This window comes from Artemia sp. Qi Xiang Cuo, chromosome 9 (genome assembly GCF_049724085.1).
Source record: "Artemia sp. Qi Xiang Cuo chromosome 9, ASM4972408v1, whole genome shotgun sequence".
In the NCBI taxonomy this organism is placed as follows: Eukaryota; Metazoa; Arthropoda; class Branchiopoda; order Anostraca; family Artemiidae; genus Artemia; species Artemia sp. Qi Xiang Cuo.
The window spans coordinates 58,259,559-58,283,068 of record NC_142802.1 but is presented as its reverse complement, the minus strand read 5'-3'; the positions used below and the strand labels follow the sequence as shown (position 1 = coordinate 58,283,068).

The 23,510-nt window shown below is 33.8% G+C and overlaps 3 protein-coding genes across 3 annotated transcripts in view; 1 reads left to right on the top strand and 2 right to left on the bottom strand.

Annotated features, from left to right (window-relative positions):
* The window catches only part of LOC148948872 (aquaporin-7-like), a 209,774-nt gene that overhangs the window by 9,863 nt on the left and 176,401 nt on the right, over positions 1-23,510 (top strand). The window lies entirely within an intron of this gene.
* LOC148948874 (protein CFDP2-like) lies at positions 2,392-3,072 on the bottom strand. The gene has a single exon (XM_089095045.1). It carries the CDS (start codon positions 3,070-3,072, stop codon positions 2,392-2,394), a length of 681 nt encoding a protein of 226 aa, XP_088951171.1.
* On the bottom strand, positions 11,276-11,956 carry LOC148948873 (protein CFDP2-like). Its single transcript, XM_089095044.1, has one exon. It carries the CDS (start codon positions 11,954-11,956, stop codon positions 11,276-11,278), a length of 681 nt encoding a protein of 226 aa, XP_088951170.1.

Sequence of the window (23,510 nt, the reverse complement as noted above, 5' to 3'; positions counted from 1 at the left end):
TCACCATGAGAGCTAAAAATACCGGACTGCACACTCGTAATAATTTTCGATACATTTACATGTGTGCCATTGAAAATTCAGGTCCTTTTGATAAAATACTTAGCTCCTTGGATGTGAAAACCTTGGAGGACAGATTTTCTAAAGGAGGGCCAGACAAAATCTAGGAAGGGAAATCCTTGACTGTTGAAAATGTTCAAATTCCAATTTTAAAAATTTGTCCGATAAGTGAGTTTCCACTAAATAGAAAGCGTGTCGGAAAGACCTTTGTGAAATATGTAAAATTTGGTGAAAATCTGGAGCGGATAAACTCTGATAAAGTAAAGATTTGAAATCAAATATTTTACTACTAAGAAGGTGTTTTTTGAGTCTATGGTAATTTAAAATATATTTTATAGTTTTGAAACCCATTCTTTGGATAAACGGGCCTTCAGATTGTGTGTCTAGGTGTAGATTGAAACGCAACGAAGGAGGGAGAATTCGATTTCTTTTGCAAGCTCCAAAATAAATTGAACTGACAAATAAGATTTGCATGTTTTTTAACACAATTGAAAAAATCTAAAACGATATTATTCGAATGCTCCCCGTAAGCTTGACGTAAATACATTCTAAAACCACACTGGCTATACGTACGAAGCAAAGAAGAAAAAAATAATAAACGAAAAATAAATCAAAAAGGCGAGAAAAACGAGGATAAAGTAAGCTAGTGGAAAAATATGAAACTAAAATAAGCAGATATTTCGACAAGGACCCCCGCCAAATCGTCTGCAGTGTTCAGAAAAAAAAAATCTAACTTCTTGCAGTAAACTTCACGAGAAGAGAAAAGACACTCATCGTCTTTTTTAACTTCTCGTCATTTCCCCAGGGGTCTTGTGGGTTATGTCAACCGCGGAGGCTTTGTTATATGTTCTTTGGACTATTTTTTTTTAAATGGATATCTCACAATTTTGGCCAGATATGTTTGCGGAAAAAGCAGGCGTCAGGGGGAGGGGGTTAGATTTTCGCCCTCTATCATTTTTGACTCTTAAAAAGGAATGAGAACGTTCTATTTCCAAGTAAATGAGCCTCCTTTAAAAAATTTTCGACCACACATTTCCAAAAACCTTATATGCCCCAAGGGCATAACTTAGAACCCTTGCCCTAGGGCTCTGATGGTTTGTGCCAACCCTGGAGGCTTTGTTATATGTTTTTTGGCCTATTTTCAACAAAATGGCTATCTAACAATTTCGGTCAGATACATTTGGGGAAAAGAGGGCGCGGTGGGGGGGGGGGGTTCCTCCGTCACTTTTGACTCTTAAAAGGGAACTAAAACTTTCAAATTAAATGAGCCTCCTCTAAAGTTCATACCTACTTACTTACTTGTATTTGGATCAGGACACAAGCTATGTAGCTCTCCCTGGTGACAGGATCTGGCAGACTGTTGAATTCCACAGGTTACGGTCTTTGGTTAATGGGGCAATAATTTCAAGCCATGAAGGGTCCCATCTGCGACCGTGTCTCCAGAATCCGCAAATTGGCTCGAGGTAAGATTAGACTGTGTTAAGCCAAGTTTTGGTTTGTCCTCCATGTTGTTTCCTCCAATCAGGTGCTGGTTTGCAGTGCAGGCTTTGATTTGTGAAAGTCTCAGTTGGTCTTCAGCAAACATGGCCGAACCAGGACAGGTGATGGCGTCGAATGATAGATGTGAAGTCGTACTTCTGGTCACATGGTTGGCGAATGATCGTATTTGGGATTCAGTTGCTGATTCGTAGCCCCAATATGCTCCCTAGGCATCTGTGTTCAAAAGTATTGAGGGCGTTTGCCTTGGTGACTTTTAAAGGCCACGTCTCACAGCTGTACAGTAAGACTGATCGGACTAGAGTATCGTAAATAAGAATTTTTGTTTTCCAGTGGATTTCCTTCCTTTTCCATAGCGGCTTACACAGCTGAGCAAAGACAGTGGAAGCTGATGCAATGCGGCATTGGGTTTCTTCGCTACATCTGCCGTTAATATTAATGTATGATCTGAGATACTTGAATTTATTGACAACTTCAATCTGCCTATGGGGTTATCATCGTCCGCGGACAAGATGTCCAGACGGATAGATAATTCCAAGCGGAACTTTTCTGCGACTGCTTTATCATAAAGACGCGCTTCATCGTATCTCGGAGGAGGTTGCGTTTGTTTCCTGGATGTGAGCTTTATGGTCAGGGAAGCTTTTAGCAGCATACGGTCGGAGTCATTCTTCACTCCTGTGTCAGCTCCATCGTAGGCTGTACAGTTCTGTATAGAGCTTCGCCATCGGGAGGATATTAGCAAGTAATCAACCTGGGATTGGGCTCTTCCATCTCGAAAGCACCAGGTTTCTGGGATGGTTTGTGTTGGAACAACGTATTTGCCAATACAAGGTTATGCTACTGGGCAAATTCTAGGAGCCTCCTTCCACGCTCGCATCTGTTGCCCCATCCAAATCTTCCAACAGGTCTTCTGCGGTCTGTCTCGTGGCTTCCAATTTGAGCGTTAATATCACCTCCTAGGATGAGTAGATAACAGTTTGGGACTGTTCTCAATGACTGGGTCAGAGCATCGTAGAACTCATCAACTGTACTTTCGTCTACGGCTCTGGTTGGTGCATAGGCGGAGATGACAGTAATGTTGAACAGGTGACCCTTAAGACGGGCCTTAGCCAAGCAAGGTGAGATGGGCCGCCATTCAACTAGGGATTTTGCTGCCTTAGTATTGAGGAGGAGACCAACCACCGCGTTACCAGAGCCATCATTAGGTCCGGAGTTGAAAAAGTGGAATTCGGATTTTCCACAAGGGGCGGAGACGGGCATGTCTTCCAAATTTCCATTTAGCCAGGTTTCAAATACACACAGAATGTCTATGCAATATCTTTCACATTCACCTGCAATGAAGGTCCGGGTCGCAGGGCATTTCAATGAACATACGTTCCAGCCCCCCACACTGATATATTGTCGATGTTTCAACAGGTGGTCCGCTAGTTCACTTTTCGTCGGGGTCGCCTTAGCCTCCGACGCATCGCTTGCTGGGAATGCCGTAGCCAAAGTTGTTTTTTTAATTCTTTCTGCCATTTCCTTCGTTTCGTGGGAATATATTTAACCAACGGGTCCCCAATTCGACAGCACCCCTTTTGCGTAATAGCCGGTGTCCACCAAGTTTAGGTTGGCAGGGCCGTTGCCACCCTTCTGCCACGGTGAGGCCACGCAGCTGAATTTCTCCCTGAAGAGCTAGTGACGAAGAAGGTGCCTGTGGTGCACCCCAGAGATCCACAACCCTCTCTAGGGGCAGAACAGCAACCTTTATCTACCCAACGTAGTCTACAGGGGAGCTTAGAAGAGTAAGTCTATAGGGGAGCTTAGAAGAGTAAGTCTACAGGGGAGCTTAGAAGGGCATATAAAAGTTTATATGACCACCCCTTCCATAAAAACCTTATATTTCTTCAGAGCATAACTTACGATACGTCCCCCTAGATTCTGAGAGGTTGTTTCAACTGCAAAGGCCTTGTTATAGGATCTCTAGACTGTTTTGACCAAAAGGGCTCTCTCAAGATATCTATCGAATGCATTTGGTAAAAAGAGGACGGGGAGGGGGCTAGTTGCCCTCCGATCTCTTTGACTCTTAAAAAGGACACTAGGACCTCTGATTTCTAATTGAATGAGCCACATACGAAGTTTTTAGGACCACCCCTTCCATAAGAACCTTAAATGTTAAGAATGGGCACTGAATATAACTTATAGCACTTGCCCTGAATGATTTGGGGGGGGGGCAGTTGTCATCCTCAAAGGCATATTTACAGGACCTTTCACCTACGCTGAACAAATTGGCTATCTTAATATTTTGATTGGATGAATGTGGGGAAATGATGGTGGTAGGGGTAGCTTGTTGCCCTCCAATCACTTTCGACTATTAAAAAGTACACTAGAACTTGCAAATGAACCCAAGGCAGTCTATATCTGGGGTCCATATCTAGATAGTCAAAGGGCATGGGATGTATAATCTTTTTTCCACATTATTGGGGTGGGGCCAACTCCCCCCCCCTTGCCACCCCCCAACGACGCCCCAGAATGAACCCCATTCTAAGTTTCTGCGATAACTCCTTCGATACGAAGTGCCCTGCTCTAAGACAAACAGACAAAAAAATAAGTAATCTATTGTGCCAACAATGTGCGTTATTTAGGCAGCGCCATTGCGCTGCCTATGATTGGGAAATATAAGGACATTTTCTTAGGGGGGAATTTTTGCAAGGGGCGGGATTTTTCAGAAAAATTTCTAGGGCAGCTTTCCAGGAGAAATTGTACAGAGGGGGAGATGTATTTTCTGGCATTATTTGAGAACCCATCGCAAACAAAGTAAAATTTTTAACTGGAAGTAAGGAGCAACACTAAAAAAAAGAGAAATGATTCCGTATATAAGGGGGGCTACCCCTCCCCCCCTATAAAAAATAAAAATATTATTGCAGTGTTACTTCTACATTAAATTTGTGTATATTTTGTTGTGACATCGAGCGCGAAAGCCGAGCATCTTCTTTTTTACAACAACATCAGCAATCTTACAGCTACGGCCTAACATAATGCATTTGATTAGGCTATTGTTTTTATTGCTCATTGGTGATTATTACACAAATTAGTAAAATTAATGTTTTAGTGTTCATTAGTGCTTTGGAACATTATCCTGTTTATAAGCATCATCTAATTGGCGTTTTTGTGTTGTTACAGTAAATTTTCTGTGTCATTAGTAGTATCCCTGTATACAGTTTAAGCGGACCCATAGGGCATTACTTTAAGGGGACCTATATCCCATCTTTCCTATGACAGCCCTATACAATACAAGCGCAGTCACATTGGAGTTGCCAGTCCTCTACGAGATATAACAGTTTTTCGGAAACATTTATTTTCAACAAAACTCTTCAATCTGTTCAAGCAGATACATATCCAACCATACAAGTGGGGTCTTATCTCAACTTGATGGATGGTAATGTTTTCATGGAAATTTTTCTGTAGAAATGCCAAGATTTCACAGTGGGCCTATTACGTTATCTCAAGCACATGCATTGATTTATTTTTCGGTGAAATGTGCATTTAGACACGAGCAGCCTGGCGCTGAGTTTATTACATTATCATTGATAGAAGAATTTCAGTTTCGTTTTTTAAGTATTTTGTTAAATATTTGAAGTGACAAGATATCTAATATACTTAGTTTTATTATGGATTCTAATACACAATTGGTAGAGATCTTTTCGTACTCTAGTAGTATCGAGTCGATTATTAATTATTGATCATTGATAACTTATTATGAGAACAACCGGACCGGTATCATTTTATTGTTGATATATTATTCCCGACACGTTGGCCTATATCGTAACAAGTTATTTACGCCATCAATTTTTCAATTGGATATATGGTAAGTGATATCAGTGACCTGTTTCCAGGCTCCTTTTTTGGCATCATCCCGAGAAAATGCTTGACAGACGTATTTTTTTATGTAGAATTTATATTGAAACTTTGTTATATGGTTTTGTATATCATGTGTCATCTTTAGTTTTAAAATACACCCCTCCCTATTACCCATTTTTGAACTATTGAAATCAATCCGTGATCTGGTTTTGAAATTGGACCTTCAAGGGACGGTAAAGAGCAATACAAAAACTAAAAAGCCCATAAAAACTACCTTCGGGTAGTTTGCAAGCTTAGCCCTTGAGGAGAATCTTAATCCTTTTTTTTAGTTGTGCTTTAGTTTAGAATTTAGATATTTAATTCACTTCTAGTTTAGAGTTTTAGTATAGTTTTAGTTTAGATTATAGTTAAGAGTTTTAGTTTAGATTTTTAATTTAGAGTTTTAGTTTAATTTTAGTTTAGATTTTTAGTTTATAATTTTATTTTAGTTTTACTTTAGTGTTTTTGTTTAGTGCTTATGTTTAGAGTTTTAGTTTAGAGTCTTAGTTTTTAAGTTTAGAGTTTTAGTTTAGTTTTTGTTTAGAGTTTTAGTTTAGAGTTTTAGTTTAGAATTTTAGTTTAGAGTTTTAGTTTAGAGTTTAGATTTTTAATTTAGTTTTAGTTTACAGTTTTATTTTACAGTTTTAGTTTGGAGTTTTAGTCTAGAGTTCGAGGTTAGTTTTAGTGTAGAATTTTTGTTCAGAATTTTAGTTAAGAGTCGTCGATCAGAGTTTTAGTTTAGAGTTTTATTTTATTTTTATCTTAAATTTTTAGTTTAGAATTTTAAAACTCTAAACTAAAATTCTAAACTAAGACTCTAAACTCAGAACTCTAAGACTCCAAGACTGAGGTATCATTTTAAACTTAATGTAATGGTCATGAGCACATCCTTAGTGGAATAAGATCAAGGAGAAGGTTTAATGGTTATTCCTTCTATGCTGCCGACTGCATAGTCCAATTCATAGATGGCATTACTGTTAACTATAATTATAGATGGTGTCATGTTTAACTCTAACTAAACTCTAAACTAAAATTCTAAACTAAAACTAAATTAAAACTCTAAACTTAAACCCTAAGCTAAAACTAAACTAAAACTCTCAACTACAACTCTAAACCAAAGACGAAACTAAAACTCTAAACTAAAAGTCTAAGCTAAAACTCTAAACTAGAACTCTATATTAAAACTCTAAATTAAAACTAAGCTAAAACCAAACTAAAACTCTAAACTGAAATTCTAAATTAAAACACTAAGCTAAAACTCTAAAATAAAACTAAACTAAAACCCTAAACTAAAAAGTCAAAATAAATCTCGAAACTAAAACTCTAAATTAAAACTCTAAATTAAAACTAAACTAAAGCTAAACTAAAACTCTTAACTAGAACTCTAAACTAAAACTCTAAACCAAAGACGAAACTAAAACTCTAAACTAAGACTCTAAGCTAAAACTCTAAACTAGAACTCTAAATTAAAATTCTAAACTATAACTCTAAATTAACACTCTAAATTAAAACTAAACTAAAACTAAACTGAAACTCTAAACAGAAACTCTATACTAAAACTCTAAACTAAAATTAAACTAAAACTCCAAACTAAAACTCTAAAATAAAACTCTGAATTATAACTCGAAACTAAAACTCGAAACTAAAACTCTAAACTGAAAATCTGTTAAAAGTCTAAATTAAACCACTAAGCTAAAACTCTAAACTAAAAATCTAAACTAAAACTCTAAACTAAAACTCTAAAGTAAAGTATAAAATAAATCTCTTAACCAAGTCTTTAAACTAAAACTTAACTAAAACTAAACTAAAACTCTCAACTAAAACTGTAAACTTAAACTCTAACTAAACTCTAAACCTAAACACTTAACTAAAAATCTAAACTAGAACCCTAAATTAAAACTATAAATTAACACTAAACTAAAACTCTAAACTGAAACTCTAAACAAAAACTCTGTTTTGTTATATAGAACAATGATGAGAGAACTTTGATGATATACTCATTGTTCTCAGACCACTTATCTTAGTTCAAAGATTTCATTTTTAAGCGTTTTCTGCCAAAAGATGTAAGATCTTAGCACATTGATGAGTGAAAAAACGGCTCTTTTGTTTACATATTATACGAGGAATCATCGCCGACTCAGTTTTTCGGTTCATTGACTGTTGCACCGAGGGGCTACTGACTTCAGAAATATGGGTGAACGGAGAAACAGCAGTAATGTTTGTCGCATTTTAAGTTTTTCTTTTGTAATTATTATTAATACAGGAACAATTTTTAAAGAAAAAGATAAAAAACGAATCCCTTCGTAACCAATTTCCCCCCCTTTACCCCCCCCCCCCGTAAGTTACTAGGGCACTCTGAGAACTTTCCATTACTTTCTTCTTTTTTTTCTTTCTAATATACCCGAGAATAAAACTTAATGTCGAGTTAAAAATGGCAAAAACAAACATTTCTCATTTCCCACTGCTGGTTGAATTTCACCAAAGGGATGCGGAACAATCCAAGCACTTTTCCCATGACTTCCCTTCAGTTTCTATGCAATAACGAATATACTCACCAAATATCAAGCTGAAATAGGCAAAAAGATACTTTTTCGCATCTCCCCCCTTTGCGTGACTTTTACCCCCTGGGAATAATCTTAGGGTTGATGATGTTATATATCTGGACATATACCCAATACATAGTAGAATTATTGCTGACACGTCATCTTAACAACCTGTGTGGGCCTAGTGGGTTTAGTTCAATACAGTTTCAATATTGCCCAAACTTTTCGCCTTAATATTCTTAGCTTTATCAGCAGTAGTAGTAGCACCGGTTGTAATAGTAGTAGCAGGAGTAGTAGTAGTAGCAGTAGAATTAGTAGTAGTAGCCTTAGCCTTAGTAGCAGTAGTAGCAGTAGTAGTAACAGTGGTAATAGTTGTTGTAGTAGTAGTAGTATGAGTAAAAGCAGTATCATTAGGATCCAAACTTTGTCTTATGGTTAGTTCAACATCTCCCACAACAAGTACTGTCAGTTTCAACTTCACATACACAATTTTTTCTAAGATATTGCTAATACGCCCTTTTGAAAACCTGCATAGAAACGGTGTGTTGGGATCCAGTTCACCTTCCCCCACAAAAGTCCTTGAAAATTGACGTATGAAGCAAAGAATAAAAAAAAATGCATGAAAAATAATATGAAATGGGCGAAAAAAACGAGGTTAGTGTCACTCAGTTGAAACATATGAAACTAAAATAAGCAGATATTTCGACAAGGACCTCTACGAAGTCGTCTTCAGTGCTCAGAAAAAAACAAAAACAAAATCTAACCTTTTGAAGTAAACTTCACGAAAAGAGAAAATGTACTGTTTTTTTTTTTAATTTCTTCATTTTATCAAGTTGAAAGCGACAAAGGACGGCTTATAATTAACAATGTTCATTACAATTTCTCCTCTGAGTAGGTCTGGATTTTCAACCTCACCATGAGAGCTAAAAATACCGGACTGCACACTCGTAATAATTTCCGATACATTTACATGTGTCGAGCCATTGAAAATTCAGGTCCTTTTGATAAAATACTTAGCTCCTTGGATGTGAAAACCTAGGAGGACAGATTTTCTAAAGGAGGGCCAGACAAAATCTAGGAAGGGAAATACTTGACTGTTGAAAATGTTCAAATTCCAATTTTAAAAATTTGTCCGATAAGTGAGTTTCCACTAAATAGAAAGCGTGTCGGAAAGACCTTTGTGAAATATGTAAAATTTGGTGAAAATCTGGAGCGGATAAACTCTGATGAAGTAAAGATTTGAAATCAAATATTTTACTACTAAGAAGGTGTTTTTTGAGTCTATGGTAATTTAAAATATATTTTATAGTTTTGAAACCCATTCTTTGGATAAACGGGCCTTCAGATTGTGTGTCTAGGTGTAGATTGAAACGCAAAGAAGGAGGGAGAATTTGATTTCTTTTGCAAGCTCCAAAATAAATTGAACTGACAAATAAGATTTGCATGTTTTTTAACACAATTGAAAAAATCTAAAACGATATTATTCGAATGCTCCCCGTAAGCTTGACGTAAATACATTCTAAAACCACACTGGCTATACGTACGAAGCAAAGAAGAAAAAAATAATAAACGAAAAATAAATCAAAAAGGCGAGAAAAACGAGGGTAAAGTCAGCCAGTGGAAAAATATGAAACTAAAATAAGCAGATATTTGGACAAGGACCCCCGCCAAATCGTCTGCAGTGTTCAGAAAAAAAAATCTAACTTCTTGCAGTAAACTTCACGAGAAGAGAAAAGACACTCATCGTCTTTTTTAACTTCTCGTCATTTCCCCAGGGGTCTTGTGGGTTATGTCAACCGCGGAGGCTTTGTTATATGTTCTTTGGACTATTTTTTTTAAATGGATATCTCACAATTTTGGCCAGATATGTTTGCGGAAAAAGCAGGCGTCAGGGGGAGGGGGTTAGATTTTCGCCCTCTATCATTTTTACTCTTAAAAAGGAATGAGAACGTTCTATTTCCAAGTAAATGAGCCTCCTTTAAAAAATTTTCGACCACACATTTCCGAAAACCTTATATGCCCCAAGGGCATAACTTAGAACCCTTGCCCTGGGGCTCTGATGGTTTGTGCCAACCCTGGAGGCTTTGTTAGATGTTTTTTGGCCTATTTTCAACAAAATGGCTATCTAACAATTTCGGTCAGATACATTTGGGGAAAAGAGGGCGCTGGGGGGGGGGGTTCCTCCGTCACTTTTTACTCTTAAAAGGGAACTAGAACTTTCAAATTAAATGAGCCTCCTCTAAATTTCATACCTACTTACTTACTTGTATTTGGATCAGGACACAAGCTATGCAGCTCTCCCTGGCGATAGGATCTGGCAGACTGTTGAATTCCACAGGTTACGGTCTTGGGTTAATGGGGCGATAATTTCAAGCCATGAAGGGTCCCATCTGCGACCATGTCTCCAAAATCCGCCAATCGGCTCGAGGTCAGATTTGACAGTGTTGAGCCAAGTTTTGGTTTGTCCTCCATGTCGTTTCCTCCAATCAGATGCTGATTTGCAGTGTAGGCTTTGATTTGTAAAAGTCTCAGTTGGTCTTCAGCAAACATGGCCGAACCAGGACAGGTGATGGCGTCGAATGATAGATGTGAAGTCGTACTTCTGGTCACATGGTTGGCGAATGATCGTATTTGGGATTCAGTTGCTGATTCGTAACCCCAATATGCTCCCCAGGCAGCTGTGTTCAAAAGTATTGAGGGCGTGTGCCTCGGTGACTTTTAAGGGCCACGTCTCAAAGCCGTACAGTAAGACTGATCGGACTAGAGTATCGTAAATAAGAATTTTTGTTTTCCAGTGGATTTCCTTCCTTTTCCATAGCGGCTTACACAGCTGAGCAAAGACAGCGGACGCTGATACAATGCGGCATTGGGTTTCTTGGCTACGTCTGCCGTTAATATTAATGTATGATCCGAGATACTTGAATTTATTGACAACTTCAATCTGCCTATGGGGTTATCATCGTCCGCGGACAAGATGTCAAGACGGATAGATAATTCCAAGCGGAACTTTTCTGCGACTGCTTTATCATAAAGACGTGCTACATCGTATCTCGGAGGAGGTTGCGTTCGTTTCCTGGAGGCGAGCTTTATGGTCAGGGAAGCTTTTAGCAGCACACGGTCGGAGCCATTCTTCACTCCTGTGTCAGCTCCATCGTAGGCTGTACAGTTCTGTATAGAGCTTCGCCATCGGGAGGATATTAGCAAGTAATCAACCTGGGATTGGGCTCTTCCATCTCGAAAGCACCAGGTTTCTGGGATGGTTTGTGTTGGAACAACGTATTTGCCAATACAAGGTTATGCTACTGGGCAAATTCTAGGAGCCTCCTTCCACGCTCGCATCTGTTGCCCCATCCAAATCTTCCAACAGGTCTTCTGCGGTCTGTCTCGTGGCTTCCAATTTGAGCGTTAATATCACCTCCTAGGATGAGTAGATAACAGTTTGGGACTGTTCTCAATGACTGGGTCAGAGCATCGTAGAACTCATCAACTGTACTTTCGTCTACGGCTCTGGTTGGTGCATAGGCGGAGATGACAGTAATGTTGAACAGGTGACCCTTAAGACGGGCCTTAGCCAAACAAGGTGAGATGGGCCGCCATTCAACTAGGGATTTTGCTGCCTTAGTATTGAGGAGGAGACCAACCACCGCGTTACCAGAGCCATCATTAGGTCCGGAGTTGAAAAAGTGGAATTCGGATTTTCCACAAGGGGCGGAGACGGGCATGTCTTCCAAATTTCCATTTAGCCAGGTTTCAAATACACACAGAATGTCTATGCAATATCTTTCGCATTCACCTGCAATGAAGGTCCGGGTCGCAGGGCATTTCAATGAACATACGTTCCAGCCCCCCACACTGACGGATTGTCGATGTTTCAACAGGTGGTCCGCTAGTTCACTTTTCGTCGGGGTCGCCTTAGCCTCCGACGCATCGCTTGCTGGGAATGCCGTAGCCAAAGTTGTTTTTTTAATTCTTTCTGCCATTTCCTTCGTTTCGTGGGAATATATTTAACCAACGGGTCCCCAATTCGACAGCACCCCTTTTGCGTAATAGCCGGTGTCCACCAAGTTTAGGTTGGCAGGGCCGTTGCCACCCTTCTGCCACGGTGAGGCCACGCAGCTGAATTTCTCCCTGAAGAGCTAGTGACGAAGAAGGTGCCTTTGGTGCACCCCAGAGATCCACAACCCTCTCTAGGGGCAGAACAGCAACCTTTATCTACCCAACGTAGTCTACAGGGGAGCTTAGAAGAGTAAGTCTATAGGGGAGCTTAGAAGAGTAAGTCTACAGGGGAGCTTAGAAGGGCATATAAAAGTTTATATGACCACCCCTTCCATAAAAACCTTATATTTCTTCAGAGCATAACTTACGATACGTCCCCCTAGATTCTGAGAGGTTGTTTCAACTGCAAAGGCCTTGTTATAGGATCTCTAGACTGTTTTGACCAAAAGGGCTCTCTCAAGATATCTATCGAATGCATTTGGTAAAAAGAGGACGGGGAGGGGGCTAGTTGCCCTCCGATCTCTTTGACTCTTAAAAAGGACACTAGGACCTCTGATTTCTAATTGAATGAGCCACATACGAAGTTTATAGGACCACCCCTTCCATAAGAACCTTAAATGTTAAGAATGGGCAATGAATATAACTTATAGCACTTGCCCTGAATGATTTGGGGGGGGGGGCAGTTGTCATCCTCAAAGGCATATTTACAGGACCTTTCACCTACGCTGAACAAATTGGCTATCTTAATATTTTGATTGGATGAATTTGGGGAAATGATGGTGGTAGGGGTAGCTTGTTGCCCTCCAATCACTTTCGACTATTAAAAAGTACACTAGAACTTGCAAATGAACCCAAGGCAGTCTATATCTGGGGTCCATATCTAGATAGTCAAAGGGCATGGGATGTATAATCTTTTTTCTCCACATTATTGGGGTGGGGGCAACTCCCCCCCCCCCTTGCCACCCCCAAACGACGCCCCAGAATGAACCCCATTCTAAGTTTCTGCGATAACTCCTTCGATACGAAGTGCCCTGCTCTAAGACAAACAGACAAAAAAATAAGTAATATATTGTGCCAACATTGTTCTTTATTTAGGCAGCGCCATTGCGCTGCCTATGATTGGGAAATATAAGGACATTTTCTTAGGGGGGAATTTTTGCAAGGGGCGGGATTTTTCAGGAAAATTTCTAGGGCAGCTTTCCAGGAGACATTGTACAGAGGGGGAGAGGTATTTTCTGGCATTATTTGAAAACCCATCGCAAACAAAGTAAAATTTTTAACTGGAAGTAAGGAGCAACACTAAAAAGAAGAGAAATGATTCCGTATATAAGGGGGGCTACCCCGCCCCCCCTATAAAAAATAAAAATATTATTGCAGTGTTACTTCTGCATTAAATGTGTGTGTATTTTGTTGTGACATCGAGCGCGAAAGCCGAGCATCTTCTTTTTTACAACAACATCAGCAATCTTACAGCTACGGCCTAACATAATGCATTTGATTAGGCTATTGTTTTTATTGCTCATTGGTGATTATTACACAAATTAGTAAAATTAATGTTTTAGTGTTCATTAGTGCTTTGGAACATTATCCTGTTTATAAGCATCATCTAATTGGCGTTTTTGTGTTGTTACAGTAAATTTTCTGTGTCATTAGTAGTATCCCTGTATACAGTTTAAGCGGACCCATAGGGCATTACTTTAAGGGGACCTATATCCCATCTTTCCTATGACAGCCCTATACAATACAAGCGCAGTCACATTGGAGTTGCCAGTCCTCTACGAGATATAACAGTTTTTCGGAAACATTTATTTTCAACAAAACTCTTCAATCTGTTCAAGCAGATACATATCCAACCATACAAGTGGGGTCTTATCTCAACTTGATGGATGGTAATGTTTTCATGGAAATTTTTCTGTAGAAATGCCAAGATTTCACAGTGGGCCTATTACGTTATCTCAAGCAAATGCATTGATTTATTTTTCGGTGAAATGTGCATTTAGACACGAGCAGCCTGGCACTGAGTTTATTACATTATCATTGATAGAAGAATTTCAGTTTCGTTTTTTAAGTATTTTGTTCAATATTTGAAGTGACAAGATATCTAATATACTTAGTTTTATTATGGATTCTAATACACAATTGGTAGAGATCTTTTCGTAATCTAGTAGTATCGAGTCGATTATTAATTATTGATCATTTATAACTTATTATGAGAACAACCGGACCGGTATCATTTTATTGTTGCTATATTATTCCCGACACGTTGGCCTATATCGTAACAACTTATTTACGCCATCAATTTCTCAATTGGATATATGGTAAGTGATATCAGTGACCTGTTTCCAGGCTCCTTTTTTGGCATCATTCCGAGAAAATGCTTGACAGACGTATTTTTTTTTAATGTAGAATTTATATTGAAACTTTGTTATATGGTTTTGTATATCATGTGTCATCTTTAGTTTTAAAATACACCCCTCCCTATTACCCATTTTTGAACTATTGAAATCAATCTGTGATCTGGTTTTGAAATTGGACCTTCAAGGGACGGTAAAGAGCAATACAAAAACTAAAAAGCCCAAAAAAACTACCTTCGGGTAGTTTGCAAGCTTAGCCCTTGAGGAGAATCTTAATCTTTTTTTTTAGTTGTGCTTTAGTTTAGAATTTAGATATTTAATTTACTTCTAGTTTAGAGTTTTAGTATAGTTTTAGTTTAGATTATAGTTAAGAGTTTTAGTTTCGATTTTTAATTTAGAGTTTTAGTTTAATTTTAGTTTAGATTTTTAGTTTATAATTTTATTTTAGTTTTACTTTAGTGTTTTTGTTTAGTGCTTCAGTTTAGAGTTTTAGTTTAGAGTTTTAGTTAAGATTTTCAGTTTCGAGTTTTAGTTTAGTTTTCGTTTAGAGTTTTAGTTTAGAGTTTTAGTTTATAGTTTTAGTTTAGAGTTTTAGTTTCGAGTTTAGATTTTTAATTTAGAGTTTTAGTTTAGAGTTTTATTTTAGAGCTTTAGTTTGGATTGTTAGTTTAGAGTTTGAGTTTAGAATTTTAGTTTAGAGTTTAATTCGGAATTTTAGCTTAGATTTGTATTTTAGAATTTTAGTTTAGAGTTTTAGTTTAGACTTTTAGTTTAGATTTTTATTTTAAAATTCTAAAACTCTAAACTAAAACTCTAAACTAAGGCTCTAAACTCAGAACTCTAAGACTCCAAGACTGAGGTATCATTTTAAACTTAATGTACTGGTCATGAGCACATCCTTAGTGGACTAAGATCAAGGAGAAGGTTTAATGGTTATTCCTTCTATGCTGCCGACTGCATAGTCCAATTCATAGATGGCATTACTGTTAACTATAATTATAGATGGTGTCATGTTTAACTCTAACTAAACTCTAAACTAAAATTCTAAACTAAAACTAAATTAAAACTCTAAACTTAAACCCTAAGCTAAAACTAAACTAAAACTCTCAACTACAACTCTAAACCAAAGACGAAACTAAAACTCTAAACTAAAAGTCTAAGCTAAAACTCTAAACTAGAACTCTATATTAAAACTCTAAATTAAAACTAAGCTAAAACCAAACTAAAACTCTAAACTGAAATTCTAAATTAAAACACTAAGCTAAAACTCTAAAATAAAACTAAACTAAAACCATAAACTAAAAAGTCAAAATAAATCTCGAAACTAAAACTCTAAATTAAAACTCTAAATTAAAACTAAACTAAAGCTAAACTAAGACTCTTAACTAAAACTCTAAACTAAAACTCTAAACCAAAGACGAAACTAAAACTCCAAACTAAAACTCTAAGCTAAAACTCTAAACTAGAACTCTAAATTAAAACTCTAAACTATAACTCTAAATTAACACTCTAAATTAAAACTAAACTAAAACTAAACTGAAACTCTAAACAGAAACTCTATACTAAAACTCTAAACTAAAATTAAACTAAAACTCCAAACTAAAACTCTAAAATAAAACTCTGAATTATAACTCTAAACTAAAACTCTAAACTAAAACTCTAAACTGAAAATCTGTTAAAAGTCTAAACTAAACCACTAAACTAAAACTCTAAGCTAAGACTCTCAATTAAAGCTCTAAACTAAAACTATAAAGTAAAGTCTAAAATAAATCTCTTAACTAAGTCTTTAAACTAAAACTTAACTAAAACTAAACTAAAACTCTCAACTAAAACTGTAAACTTAAACTCTAACTAAACTCTAAACCTAAACACTTAACTAAAACTCTAAACTAGAACCCTAAATTAAAACTCTAAATTAAAACTAAACCAAAACTCTAAACTAAAATTAAACTGAAACTCTAAACTAAAACTTTAAACTAAAACTCTGAACTAAAACTCTAAACTAAAACTCTAAAGCAAAACACCGAACTAAACCTCTAAGATAAAAATTTTAACTAAAAATCAAAACTAAAACTGAAATAAAAATCAAAACTATAAATTAAAAGACAACCGAAAAAAGAAGAAAAAAATTAAGATTCGCCTCAAGGGCTAAGCTGGCAAACTACCAAAGGTAGTTTTTGTGGGCTTTTTAGTTTTTTGTATTGCTCTTAACCATCAGCTGAAGTCCAATTTCAGAAACATTTCACGGATAGAAATCAATAGTTCAAGGTTGGGTAGTAGGGAGGGGTGTTTTCAAAACCAAAGACGACATATGATATACAAACATATAAAAATAGTACCAATATAAATTCAATGGGTGTGATTGGACGTATTACAATTTTTAGGGATTGAAACATATTTGATTAACCATCAAAATAATATGTCTGTCAAACATGCATCTCAAATCATCGTGGTATGCATATTCTCGATGTAATGCCAAAAAGAGCCCGGAAACAGATCACTGATAACACTTACCTTATATCCAATTGAGAAATCAATTGCGCAAATAACTTCTTATGATGTAATGACGCTTACCACCAATTGGCACAAATGCCGGAAATAATACATTAAGCACCTTAGAATGTTTTTCCCAGAATATAATTTCATTAATGACTTGTTGGCTCTTCGAGTAATGTATTCTTTCTTTTACCATAGGAGATCATGGGTCTCACGTTCGATTCATACCTCAGACTTAAAATTCATTAAATCAATGGAAAGCCGCTTAGAAGCTAAAAATGTATCGTTGGAAAAGAAAACATGACACCATCTATAATTATAGTTAACAATAACCCCATCTATGTATCTGACTATGCAGTCGGCAGCATATGAGGAATCACCGTTAAACCTTCTCCTTGATCTGAATCAACTAAGGACGTGCTCATGACCATTACATCCAATTTAAAATGATACCTGAGTCTTAGAATCTTAGAGTTCTGAATTTAGAATCTTAGTGTAGAGTTTTAGTTTAGAGTTATAATTTAGAGTTTTGGTTTAAAGCTTTAGTTTAGAGTTTTAGTAGAGTTTCAGTTCAGGGTTTTAGTTTAGAGTTTTAGTTTAGTTTTAGTTTAGAGTTATAGTTTAGAGTTTTAGTCTAGAGTTTTAGTTTAGAATTTTAGTTTAAAGTTTTAGTTTAGAATTTTAGTTTGGAGTTTTACTTTAGTTTTAGTGTAGAGTTTTAATTTAGATTTTTAGTTGAGAGTTTTAGTTTAGTTTTAGTTTATAATTTTATCTTAGAGTTTTAATTTAGAATTTTAGTTTTGAGTTGTTTTAGTTTAGTTTTTTTTCAGAGTTTTAGTTTAGAGCTTTAGTTTAAAGTTTTAGTTTAGAGTTTTAATTTGGAGTATTAGTTAGTGTTTTAGTTTAGAGTTATAGTTTAGGGTTTTAGTTTAGATTTACACTTTAGAGTTATAGTTTAGAGTTTCAGTTTAGAGTTTTAGTTTAGCGTTTTAGTTTAAAGTTTTAGTTTAGAGTTTTAATTAAGTTTTAGTTTTGAGTTTTAGTTTAGATTTTAGTTTAATTTTAGTTTAGAGTTTTAGTTTAGCGTTTTAGTTTAGTTTTAGTTTTGATTTTTAGTTTAGATTTATAGTTTAGTTTTAGTTTAGAGTTTTAGTTTAGAGTTATAGTTTAGTTTTAGTTTCAAGTTATAGTTTAGAGCTTTAGTTTAGAGCTTTGGTTTAGAGTTTTAGTTTAAAAGTTTAGTTTTAGTAGAGTTTCAGTTTAAAGTTTTAGTTCAGCGTTTTAGTTTAGTGTTTTAGTTTGGAGTCTTAGTTTAGAGTTTTAGTTTAGAGTTTTAGTTTAGATTTTTAAAACTCTAAATTAAAAATATAAAATTAAACTCTAAACTAAAATTTAAACTAAAACTCTAAACTTAAACTAAATTAAACTCAATGAAAACTAATGAAAAAGATTTTTAGTTTAGAACTTTTTTTAGTTTAAAACTTTTTTTAGTTTTAGTTTATAGTTTTAGTTTAGATTAATAGTTTCGAGTTTTAGTTTAGATTAATAGTTTCGAGTTTTAGTTTAGAGTTTTAGTTTAGAGTTTTAAAACTCTAAAATAAAACCCTAAAATAAAACTCTAAACTAAGACACTAAACTAAAACCCTAAACTAAAGCTCTAAACAAAAATTCTAACCTGAAACTCTACTAAAAAAATAAACTAAAACTAAACCAAGACTCTAAACTAAAACTCTAAACTAAAAATAGACTAGAATTCTAAACAATTACTATAAAATAAAACTTTAAACTACAACTAAAATATAACTAAACTAAAGCTCTAAACTAAAACTAAACTAAAATTGTAGACTTAACCTCTAGACTGAAACTCTAAACCCAAACTCTACATCAAAACATTAAACTAAAACTCTAAGCTAGAGCTCAAAATTAAAACTCTAAATTAAAACTAAACTAAAGCTCTAAACTAAAACCCTAAACTAAAACTCAAAGCTAAAATTCTAAACAAAAACTCTAAACTAAAATTCTGAACTAAAACTCAAAACTAAAAAATCTAAACTAAAAGTCTAAACTAAAACTCTTAACTAAAACTCTAAAGTAAAACTCTAAACTACAACTCTAAAATAAATCTCTAAAATACAACTCTAAACTAAAACTATAAACTACAACTCTAAACTAAAACAATAAACTAAAACTCTAAACTAAAATTCAAAACTAAAACTAAATTAAAACTCTAAACTAAAACCCTAAACTAAAATTGAAACTACAACTCTAAACTAAAATTTTGAATTAAAACACTAAGCTAAAACTGTAAAATAAAACTAAACTAAAACTTTAAAATAAAACTCTAAACTAATATTCCAAATTAAAACTCTAAATTAAAACACAAAACTAAAGTCTAAACTAAAACTGTAAGCTAAAACTCTTAACTAAAACTCTAAACAAAAACTAAGCTAAAACTCTGAACTAAAACTCTAAAGTACAACTCTAAACTAAAACTATAAATCAAAATTCTAAACAAAAACCCTTAATTAAAACTCTAAACTTAAACTCTACTAAAACTGTAAACTAAAACTTTACACTAAAACTCTAAACTAAAATTCTAAACTAAAACTAAATTAAAACTCTATAGTAAAATCCTAAACTAAAACTAAACTAAAACTCTAAACTAAAACTAAACTAAAACTCCAGACTAAAACTCTAAACTAAAACTCTAAACAAAAACTAAGCTAAACCTCTGAAATAAAACTCTAAAGTACAACTCTAAACTAAAACTATAAATTAAAATTATAAACTAAAACCCTAAATTAAAACTCTAAACTTAAACTCTACTATAAATGTAAACTAAAACTTTAAACTAAACTCCAAACTCAAACTCTAAACTAAAACTAAATTAAAACTCTAAACTAAAACCCTAAACTAAAACTAAACTAAAACTCTAAACTAAAACTAATCTAAAACTCCAAACTAACACTCTAAACTAAAACTCTAAACTAAAACTCTGAACTATAACTCTAAAGTAAAACTCTAAACTAAAACTCCATACTGAAAATCTTCTAAAAATCTAAACTAAAACTTTAAACTAAAACTCTAAGCTAAAACTCTAAACTAAAACTCTAAGCTAGAGCTCTAAATTAAAACTCTAGACTAAGACTAAACTGAAACTGTACACTAAATCTCTATAATAAAAATCAAAATTAAAAATCTAAACTGGAACTCTAAGCTAGAACTCTTAGATAAAATTAAAAAGGAAAATTCAAAATTAAAATTCTAAACTAAAACTCTAAACAAAAAATCTAGGGTAAAACTGTGAACTAAAACTAAAGTACAACTCTAAACTAAAACTATAAATTAAAATTCTAGACTAAAACACTAAACTAAAACTCTAAACTTAAACTATACTAAAACTCTAAACTAAAACTTTAAACTAAAAATCTAAACTAAAACTCCAAAATAAAACTCTAAATTAAAACTCTAACCTAAAGTCTAAACTAAAACTCTAAACTGAAACTCTAAACTAAAACTAAACTTCAACTCCAATCTAAACAGTAAACTAAGACTAAAAAAAAATCTAAATTAAAATTCTAAACTAAAACTAAATTAAAACTCTAAACTAAAACCCTAAACTAAAATTGAAACTAAAACTCTAAACTCAAATTCTAAATTAAAACACTAAGCTAAAACTGTAAAATAAAACTAAACTAAAACTTTAAAATAAAACTCTAAACTGAAACTCCGAACTAAAACTCTAAATTAAAACTCTAAACTAAACGCTAAGCTAAAACTGTAAACTAAAACTCTAAGCTAAAACTGTAAACAAAACTAAGCTAAAACTCTGAACTAAAACTCCAAAGTACAACTCTAAACTAAAACTATAAATTAAAATTCTAAACTGAAACCCTAAATGAAAAAAATAAGCTTAAACTCTACTATAGCTGTAAATTAAAACTTTAAACTAAACTCTAAACTAAAATTCTAAACTAAAACTAATTTAAAACTCTAAAGTAAAACACTAACCTTAAACTAAACTAACCTTTAACTCTAAATTGAAACGCTAAACTAAGACTAAACTAAAACTCCAAGCTAAAACTCTAAACTAAAACTCTGAACTATAACTCTAAAGTAAAACTCTAAACTAAAACTCCAAACTGAAAATCTTCTAAAAATCTAATTTAAAACTCTAAACTAAAACTCTAAACTGAAACTCTAAACTAAAATTCTAAACTAAAACTCTAAAGTAAAATCTAAAATAAATCTCTTAACTTAAACTCGAAACTAAAACTTTAAACTAAAACTGAACTAAAACGAAACTAAAACTCTCAACTAAAACTCTAAACTGAAACTCTAACTAAAACTCTAAAACTCTAAACCAAAACACTAAACTAAAACTCTAAACTAAAATCTCTAAGGTAGAGCTCTAAATTAAAGCTCTTAATTAAAACAAACTAAAGCTCTAAACCGAAACTCTAAACATAAACTCTAAACTAAAACTTTAAACTAAAATTAAATTAAGACTCAAAACTAAAACTTTAAACTAAAACTCTAAACTAAAACTCTAAACTAAAAATTTAAGCTAAAACTCTAAACTAAAACTCTAAAGCAAAACTCCAAACTTGAACTCTAAAATAAAACTTTAAACAAAACCTCTAAACTAAAACTGAACTAAAAATTAAAATTCTAAACTAAAACACAACTGAAAAAAAGGAAAAAAAAGATTAAGATTCCCCTCAAGGGCTAGGCTCACAAACTACCCGAAGGTAGTTTTTATGGGATTTTTAGTTTTTTGTATTGCTCTATACCGTCCCCTGAAGGTCCAATGTCAGAAACATTTCACGGGTTGAAATCAATAGTTCAAGACTGGGTAGTAGGGAGGGGTGTTTTTAAAACTAAAGATGACACATGATATACAAACATATAAAACACAGTGCCAATATAAATTCAATGGGTGTGATCGGACGTGATACAATTTTTGGAGATAGAAACATGTTTGATAAACCATCAAACTAATATTTCTGTCAAGCAAGCATCTCAGATCATCGTGGTATGCATATTCTTGGGATGATTCCCAAAAGCAGCCCGGAAACAGATCACTAATAACACTTACCATATATTCAATTGAGAAATCGATTGCGCAAATAAGTTGTTACGATGTAGTGACGCTTAACACCAGTTGGCACGCATGCCGGAAATAATACATTAAGCGCCTTAGAATGTATTTCTAAGAATATAATTTTATTAATGACTTATTGGCTCTTCCAATAATGTGTTCCTCCTTTTACCATAGGAGATCATGGGTCTCAGGTTCGATTCAAGCCTCAGACTTAAAATTTCATTAAATCAATGGAAAGCAGCTTAGAAGCTAAAAATGTAGCTTTGGAAAAGAAAACATGACACCATCTATAACTATAGTTAACAATAACGCCATATATAAATTTCACTATGCAGCCGGCAGCATAGGAAGAATCACCGTTGAACCTTCTCCTTGATCTCTATCCACTAAGGATGTGCTCACTACCATTACATGAAATTTTAAATGATACCTGAGTCTCAGACTCTTAGAGTTATGAGTTTAGAGTCTTAGTTTAGAGTTTTAGTTTAGAGTTTTAGTTTAGAGTTATAGTTTAGAGTTTTGGTTTAAAGTTTCAGTTTAGAGTTTTAGTAGAGTTTTAGTTTAGAGCTTTAGTTTAGGGTTTCCGTTTAGAGTTTTAGTTTAGAGTTATAGTTTACAGTTTTAGTTTACAGTTTTAGTTTAGAGTTTTAGTTTAGTTTTAGTTTAGAGTTTTAGTTTACAATTTTAGTTTAGAATTTTAGTTTTAGTTTAGTTTTAGTTTAGAATTTTAGCTTAGAGTTTTAATTTAAAATTTTAGTTTTTAGTTTTAGTTTAGAGTTTTAGTTTAGGGTTTTTGTGTAGAGTTTTAATTTAGAGTTTTAGTTTACAGTTTTAGATTAGATTTATATTTTAGAGTTTTAGTTTAGAGTTTCACTTTAGACTTTCAGTTTAGTTTTAGTTTAGAGTTTTAATTAAGTTTTAGTTTTGAGTTTTAGTTTAGCTTTTAGTTTAATTTTAGTTTAAAGTTTTATTTAAGAGTTTTAATTTAGTTTTAGTTTTGTGTTCTAGTCTAGAGTTTCAGCTTAGTTTTAGTTTAGAGTTTTAATTTAGAGTTATAGTTTAGAGTTTTAGTTTAGAGATTTATTTTGGACTTTTAGCTTAGGGTTTTAGTTAAGTTTTATTTTTGAGTTTTAGTTTAGTGTTTTAATTTAGAATTTTAGCTTAGAGTTTTAGTTTATTTTTAGTTTAGGGTTTTAGTTTAGAGTTTTAATTTAGTTTTAGTTCAGAGTTTTAGTTTAGTCGTAGTTTAGAGTTTTATTTTAGATTTATAGTTTAGTTTTAGTTCAGAGTTTTAGTTTATACTTTTAGTTTAGGGTTTTAATTTAAAGTTTTAGTTTGGAATTATAGTTTAGAGTTATAGTTTAAAGTTTTAGTTTAGAGTTTTAGTAGAGTTTAAGTTTCGACTTTTAGTTTAGGATTTTAGTTTATAGTTTTAGTTTATAGTTTTAGTTTAGAGTTGTAGTTTAGAGTTTTAGTTTAGAGTTATAGTTTAGTTTTATTTCTGAGTTTTTAGTTTAGAGTTTTAGTTTACATTTTTCGTTTATATTTATAATTTAGACTTTTAATTTAGAGTTTTAATGTAGA

Excerpts from the sequence above, each read along its gene's own strand:
- LOC148948874 (XM_089095045.1), bottom strand. The coding sequence starts at position 3,072 with ATGGCAGAAAGAATTAAAAAAACAACTTTGGCTACGGCATTCCCAGCA.
- LOC148948873 (XM_089095044.1), bottom strand. The coding sequence starts at position 11,956 with ATGGCAGAAAGAATTAAAAAAACAACTTTGGCTACGGCATTCCCAGCA.